Below are 7803 nucleotides of genomic sequence, written 5' to 3' on the forward strand. Positions count from 1 at the left end.
GGAGCTAAGTTCTGTGCAGTGTGTTAAACTCTGCATGAGTACTACTATGTGCAAAATCATGCTTAGTTGAGGTCCCCTAGCTCTAGTTTTTGTTAGATCTTGCTTGCTTTATGCCTTAGTTTAATTGATCTGTTTGTTTAAGGTGATATAATTTTAGGATACTCTCAAAACTTTTGCAGTAGGATATTTCTGATGTATGAGTATTATATTAAAAGTTTGGAACCTTTTGCTCCTATCTAACATGCTCAACTAATTCATCTATAAATACATGCACTAAATAGTTTTAATATTTCTAGTGCTTATGAAAATATGAAAAATTCACCAGAGACTAGCTTTGATAGGTTGGTTCTTCTAGAAAGATTTGAAGACTAGATTCATAGTATAACTTCAACTAAAAATTAATCTTGGTCTATGCAGTTTTTATTTATCTTATTTATTACGCTCTGTTAGTTCCACAATAAAATCTGAGAAATTCACAATAGGCTCATTGTATGTTTGTAAGTGTTATATAAAAATTTGAGTACCATTACTTGCTTGGTTTGTTCTGAATAAATGGATCTAGGTTCAAATAGTAGTTTCTTACTTTATTTTTCATGATTAATTTGCTGCATAAAAAGATCTGAAATTTTTACAGTAATCTAGTCACCTAGAAATGTGCTCTGCATAAAAAACATAAACAGTAGAATCTATGTCTAGCTTTAGTTATAAGTACCACATGTTTGCCTTATGTTCTATTTGGAAAACAAAAATTTCTACATGCTATTGAAATTATAAAAAACACCATACTTACCTAATGAAGTAAGTAAAACTTGTTACTACTCTAGAAATGATTGCCCAATGAAATGTGAATAAGATGTTTTATAGTAATGACTTTGAGTTTTGTTGGATTACAACTTTATGGTGAAGTGTTAATTTATTTTCTTCATCACAACTCATGCATGTGCATTTCATATAGATACGACAGCTGGACGCGCGGTATCTGACGGAACGTACGAGCTAATTCCCAAGTCTGAGAGTGAGCAGGGCAAAGCTAATCTTAGTCTAACTGAAGTCATTGAAGAACCAGACTAAAGTTCAGAAGAACCCAAGACTAGCTTTACCCAAGCAAGCCCCGGCCTGAAGCATAACCCCTATTTTCAACTTATGCAACTTTTATTCATATAGGGTATTGTGCATTAAGTTTGTAGGAGTTGATTGAAACCCTAGTTATATGATTCTAGGTACCTATGATATGAACACTAAGTCATGCTAATAGGAATTCGATAAAAGTCAAATGATTATCGGTAACTTGTGAGATATAAGTTGCTTATTTACTTATGTTAGAATCCTAAAGAAGACGGGCGGGGCGTGGTTCAATATTCATGTTGATGATTGATGCTCCATCTGTGTAGCATAAATAGCTAAAGTCAAAGTGCCTGGTAGTGGTGGTCAAGTTTTGAATATACTAACCACATTCTAAGAATATGGTAATCAGTAATTTTAGTAATTGATTGAACCGGGGTGTGGACTTTTTTCCACCATCTTTGACTTCGTTCCCATGTGGCCACATAGTGAGGTACCGTTGAGCTTTGCACTAAGGGGGCGGGCTCTGTTCCAAGAAACGGGAATTGACAAAAATAAAAGTTACACGTGCAACTCTGGAAGTAACCAGCCTTGCAAGGTCAAGAAATTCAATTCGAGTCATCCATTTATCGCAGCTACTAAGACTGCTTAACCCGTTTATCTAAGAGCAGGAGAGGAATAGGAGGGGCTAGAAGCCTAGAACGAAACTGGATGAGAACGTCATAGACAAAGCCACAAAGGGGTAAAAAAACGAGCTCTTAACATTGGCGTCGCTCTTCCCTCGCAACGCCGCTGCCTTCCCTCAGCATCACCGGCAGAGAGGCCACCAGAAGACAGTAACTTTGAGAAACCCGACAAGAGTGCCACGGTGTTCACCCATTGACGCAAATACTACATTGATACATTTTACTACACAGTACAAGCTGTAGATCGCGTAGCCCCATTGAGGCAAACACACCACGCCTCTCTTCTCCATTTTATAGAGATGCTACAGATTTTGCCATGTCAAACAGCCATGCGCCCCCAACCCCCTTGTCATGTGTGTCAAGCTTTCCCGTAGTCCACTTCAGTTGTTACTAACAGGCCAAACTAACAAGCAGCAGTTCGCATATCTAACACAAGTTCTCAATAGAACATCCACATGAACAGTTCGTTAAGAAAATGAAAAGTTCACCAGATACAGTGGAGCCCCATTAGATGTTCAGCAGCAGATACTGGTCATGGCAATAAACTCCAATTCAGCAGAATCCCTGGCATGTCATCAACGTCAAGCTTCTCTTACCAAAAGAACTGTCACATGACTTTCGCCATCTGCTGCTAAGAGGAAAAAAACGGCCGGCATAGGTTTTCAATTTTACAATCACTGTTAGTCTCTCTTAGCCTGGAGGGAAAACAATGCTAAACAAATTAATTTAGTTAATTTGCAATGGATGCTTGCATGCTTCGAAGTATAAGGCGATGCTCCAGAATTCATGGAATGAGTATGACATGCCATGTCTATCAACTTTCTTTCCCACATGAACATGCCATGACATGATGGTATGAATCATCCCAGCTTCCCCAATTGTTAGTATGCCACATAAATCACTTTAACTATTACAATATGTCCATATTGCAAAGCGACAATGACATGAACACAATAAATGTTGCAACTGCATACAGGGAACTGCATAATATCCATGACAAATGCCAAATGCAAACCTATAAGAAATCAAGGATGGCCTACTCAAATCTACAGATACATAGAAAACAGCACCAGCAACGATGGTGACAATGCAATGTCTACCAGATGATGAGCATGTCCCAGACACTCCACCTAATGAAGATGATGATCATGTCCCAGAAACTTCACCAAATGAAGATGCCAATGTCACACATGAGAAAAACAGAGCATTTAGCAGAAGCATGCAGATGATAAAGAATGGGGTGGCATGAAATCCATGATGGCATGCTAAAGTTCAAGATACATCCCCTCAGGCAGCTCTCAGTTTGCAGAAGCTCCATTTAAAATGCCTGCAACGCCACCAGCTGAATCTTTCCTTTGCCCAAAGGGATTCTTCGAAAACGTTCTAGATGTTAAGGAGTGCCAAAAAAAGATTGATATAGACGAGTAAAGTAACATCAAAATTTAAATAAAAAGAAATAAAAGGATGAACAAGGCACAACAAGAAATATATGTTTGGACACTTGACATGAATAAATTAACAAACTGAAGAACTTAAATGAAAAGGTAAAGGATATTGTATTCGCATTCCACCACGACCAGAACTAGGAATAACTGCACCCTGCAACGTGTGGTGTACAGCTGTAGCAGCATTCACATCCTGAAACAAGGGCAGGTCCTGAGACATATATTGATAGTAATGCTAAAAACACAAGAAAATCTATTGTTTCTATCACTAATACCTGCAATTTGCATTTTTGACCCTATTAATTTATATTTATTTTAGTCTTTTGGTGGTTTCTGATAAAATTGGTTCTAGCATACTCCAATTTGGTTGGAAATAAAAAAAGCATCATTGCTGTTGTATAACTAATTACCTCAAATTCAATAAAACAAACAGTGTTCCTGTCTTGGCGTAAAACTTTCATTTGTTTGTAACCAGGTTGCCTGGAAGAAAATTGAGAAAAAAAAAAAGATGACTGCATCAACCAGAACAATAGTATGTGGAGCCATAGACCTAGCAAGCAAAATAGTGCTGACTGTGATAATATTTCTGTTTGAAATTCAAATTCTTACACACTGAAGAGACTCCGTAATTCTTCTTCAACTACAGTTTCACCAAGATTACCAATGAAAAGGGTATTGCAGGGAGGATTATCTTTTGTGTTCTGCAAAAGAAAATTAGAGTACTTGAAAAGAAATTATACCCTTCCTCAAATGAACACTACGAACCAGTTATCACTGTAGGCGAAAATAGACTTCAACTATACTAAATTAATTAATGTCACAAATATTCACCTTTATACAGCATTTTATATGAAAAACTGATACCCAACAAAGGAAATACAAGATCAACAAAACTAATCAATGTAATTTCATCCAAACATTAAGGCTTTGTGAGAAGACAACTGACAAACAAGACTTAATATACATGTGAATTAGCCAAATAAATAAAATGTATGAGTATGCAAGAGTGGTTAATTGAGGGTTTATTAAAATACAGTTCACAGTTCATATCAAAAGTTGGATATAAATGCCCTAGGCTATAAATGACATGCTATCATTAGATATTCTTGTCATGTTCAATAGGACATCAAAAGAAAAAAAATCTAAGCTTGATCATAAGTCCAAATTCCAGGAATTCTCCACCCAATTGTTGTCCTCAAATTTTCTCATGAGCCCCAACCAAATGACAGGGATCAGTATGACAACAAGAAATTGAGTATTCCAAGTTTCAGAAAAGTAAAAGTTTAGTGATTCAAACAACATATTAATTCCAAAATTACCTGCACAGGAGCATAGGCAGTTGGACCTGGCACAGGCGAAGGTGAGGTCATAGGTACCGGCGGTACTGGATAGGCATAGGGGTTGTAAGGAGGTGGAGCAGTGATATAACTGAATCACCACAGAAAAGAGAAGAATGTCAAGTCCTTTGATGTGTGATTCACTAACTACAGGAGGGAAAAGAATTTGGACTTTACCCTGCAGTTCCCCACATGGAAACAGCTGGTGGGGGTGGATGAAATAGAGGTGGAGCATAAGGTGAATGAGTATAGTCTCCACCTGTCCGCAGGCGTTTACTTTGGTCCACAGCATTTGCATCAGTTCCCACACCTGAAAATAGGTTTAAAGTCTTTCAATGCATAATAAACATGGAGAAAATTATGCTAACCAACCCACTTATCGAAAGGGCAAAAAAAAATATTAATTAACTGAAAGGACAAACGGATAGCACACAAAGTTGTAACCACAACTTTGCAGTAAAGTTGCAGTAGATCAATGACAAGTGTTTGTAGCCTATAATAAAACATTCAACAGAAAAATAGCAACAAAAAATTTCAATCAAATTTAGAAACACAATGCCAAGGTTTTCAAGTATTGGTCAAACTTTTCTTTCTGAATGAGACTCAACAAACAAAGAAAAGGATCATCAGTGCCTAATAAATACTCACACTAATGAAAGTTGAAAGGTTTATTTCACTAAGAAAAGAAACCAAACAAAAGATAGCTTAAGTTCTCTACTTCAAGCTCACATTGCTCCCCCACTGGTCAACATACAGGATACAGGCCCTATGTGACCTAAACAGTATCAAATTTGATGTATCACTGAAGAATTATGAATTTCCACTAAGTCCTTGATATACTCAATGCCTACTCACGCACCAATCACATCATCCATCAATGACAAAAAATGTTCACTAAAGCCAGAACTTTCTTTAACCACCTCAGTTTACCCACATCAAAAGTTTCTCCTAGCAGAGCTTCCAACCAACTAGAAGCTCAACATGGCAACACTAATCTATGATCTATCAAGTCCAAACTTCTCTAAGATGATGCAACTACTAACGCGACAGCAAGAGAACAAGTGTACAATGACAGACGGAATCCCACCTCTCTTGACGAAGAGGTTCTTTTTGGCCATCTCAGTGTGCAGCGCCGACTTGGTCTCCGCATCAAACACCAGATCCTGCAGATTAACCATCAACCCGGGTCAAGTCAGACCCCATCCGTCCAAAAGCGCGCACCCGCGACGGATAGAAGCGAAACCCGGACCTGCAGCGCGGCCTTGGCGGCGACGGCCTGGTGCGCGGTGGCGAAGAGCGCGAAGCCCATGGGCTGGTCGCCCTTGAAGTTGACCTGGGAAGCCTCGAACCCCGGGAGCCAGCGCAGCAGGTTGTGGAGCTCCCGCTCCTTGACGTCGAGGGGGAGCCCCGTGATGAAGATGGTGCGGACCTCGTCGGCCGCGGCGGTGCCGGGCACGGGGGGAGGCGGCGGGACGGCCGCCGAGGCGGCCGCCCCCGGCGGGGGCGGCGCGGCCGCCGCGGGCGGCCACTGCTGGTGGAACGGGTGGATGCCGGCGCCGGCCATGGGGGCGCTAACCCTAGCTCCGGAGAGAGAGAGAGAGAGAGAGAGAGAGAGAGGAAGAGATTGGGGTTTGGGGCGTACGGTGGGGATCGGGAAGGCCGATGAGGAATTGCGGATTTGGGATTTGGGGGGTGATTTCCGGGGGCAGGGGCATACGCTGCTGGTAGGCCCGGCGAGGCGCCCCGCTGCGGGTGAGTTTCTCTGCACTGACATGCCGGCCCCACGAGCATGTGACCCACACATCAGTGAGTGTAGTCTCTCATCAGTTAGGAACCGCTTCCGTCCCCTTTTATGTTGTCCTTTCTGTCAAGGAGATCGAGTGGCGCTTCAATTTTCCTCCAAACCTTTTATCTCTTCTGCTGATGTAACTTTCAATCTTTGACATCATCATATCTTACTTCTAGCTGACAGCATGCTGCTTGAGACATGATTTTGCAGATGTGATCATGTGCCATCATATTATAGTAGTTATAGTAGGAGTTAAATACACCAGCAGCCCTCGAATTTGTCCACAGGTGCCACTTAGATCCACAAACTCGCAAAATCGAAATATGATACCCTAAACTTGTTAAGTTGCCTTTGGTCGAAAAAACTTATTAAGTTATGCCACCCTCCAAAATTGTTATCTTCTACATTCACCCCCTCCCCCTCTCATTCTATCTCTTTCTCTCTCCCCATGGCTCCCTTGCTTCCTCCGCCAGTGCGTGGAGCTCGCTGCGGAGCTCGCGGCCGTCGTGGAAGCCGCCGCCCCTGGAGCTTGTGGCCGCCGCCCCTGGAGCTCGTGGACTCCGCGCTCGCCGCCGCCCCTCGAGCTAGCTCGAGGACTCCGGGCGGTGTCTCTACTGCCGCCGTCGTGGACGGGGAATCAATAGGCGCAGGAGGAGCTAGTTCTTAGCGCCGGCTGCAAGACGGCCAAGAAGTGCGGCTCTAAATCGCCCCTTCCCGTCTCCTCCAAGAAGACGCCGGTGGCGGGGAGGGCGCACTACTAGAGAACATAGATTTAGTAACACCAACTTGTGTTACTATAGCTTAATAAATGTGTTACTATGTTTTCTAGTAACACATGTTCATTAGTGTTCCTATTGTTGATGTTACTACTATCTGATCTATTGTAACAAAAGACATGTGTTCCTTTACATCCAAAAAAGTGTTATTGTTTGATCTATAGTAGCACAAGACATGTGTTTCTTTACATCCAAAAAAGTGTTACTACTTAAGCTATTGTAACACAATACATGTGTTCAGTTACATCCAATAAAGTGTTACTACTCTATATAGTACACAACTGTAAAAAGATAAAAAATGTTACCCACTTACCATACCTAGGATTGGAACTCGCAACCTCGTTTTTGCACAATACCTCTCTTACCATTGTAAGGATCACCGGGGTGTCCGACCCTAGAGGGGGAGGGGGTGAATAGGGTCGCTAATCGCTTTTCTATCCTAGGGCTCAATCTAATTGCATAAGATAAACCTAACACGTCCTACACATGCTAGTTATGACTAAGGTTTATCTATGCTACCCTCTACTTACCCCAAAAGACTTGCAACCTATAGCCAATCCTAATCAAACTAACTAGGAAAGTAAAGGTAAGCAAGAAAGAGTAAATGCGGAAACGTAATGCGGTAAGTAAAGCGGTAAGGGAGAGAGGGATGCAAACTCCCGAGTAGACACGGTCATGTAACGTGGTTCGGCATAAACGCCTACGTCC

General features: G+C 41.6%; 1 protein-coding gene across 1 annotated transcript; it reads right to left on the bottom strand.

The window, feature by feature from the left end:
- Positions 1-1933: 1933 nt before the first annotated feature.
- Positions 1934-6158, bottom strand: LOC120711943 (RNA-binding protein with multiple splicing-like). Its single transcript, XM_039997617.1, has 8 exons — positions 5780-6158; positions 5618-5693; positions 4708-4840; positions 4513-4621; positions 3803-3894; positions 3604-3673; positions 3304-3386; positions 1934-3128 (listed from the first exon to the last, which is right to left on the bottom strand). Exons 1-8 carry the CDS (start codon positions 6092-6094, stop codon positions 3047-3049), a joined length of 960 nt encoding a protein of 319 aa, XP_039853551.1. The 5' UTR covers positions 6095-6158; the 3' UTR covers positions 1934-3046.
- Between the last annotated feature and the right edge of the window lie 1645 nt (positions 6159-7803).

This window comes from Panicum virgatum, chromosome 6K (assembly GCF_016808335.1).
Source record: "Panicum virgatum strain AP13 chromosome 6K, P.virgatum_v5, whole genome shotgun sequence".
In the NCBI taxonomy this organism is placed as follows: domain Eukaryota; kingdom Viridiplantae; phylum Streptophyta; class Magnoliopsida; order Poales; family Poaceae; genus Panicum; species Panicum virgatum.

What these genes read in the sequence shown, in the direction of transcription:
- LOC120711943 (XM_039997617.1), bottom strand. Translation starts at nt 6,094, where the DNA reads ATGGCCGGCGCCGGCATCCACCCGTTCCACCAGCAGTGGCCGCCCGCG. An exon ending in GAACCTCTTCGTCAAGAGAG is followed by an intron (nt 4,841 to 5,617) that starts GTGGGATTCCGT and finishes ACCTATTTTCAG; the next exon opens with GTGTGGGAACTGATGCAAAT. An exon ending in TTACGGAGTCTCTTCAGTGT is followed by an intron (nt 3,674 to 3,802) that starts GTAAGAATTTGA and finishes ATTTTCTTCCAG; the next exon opens with GCAACCTGGTTACAAACAAA.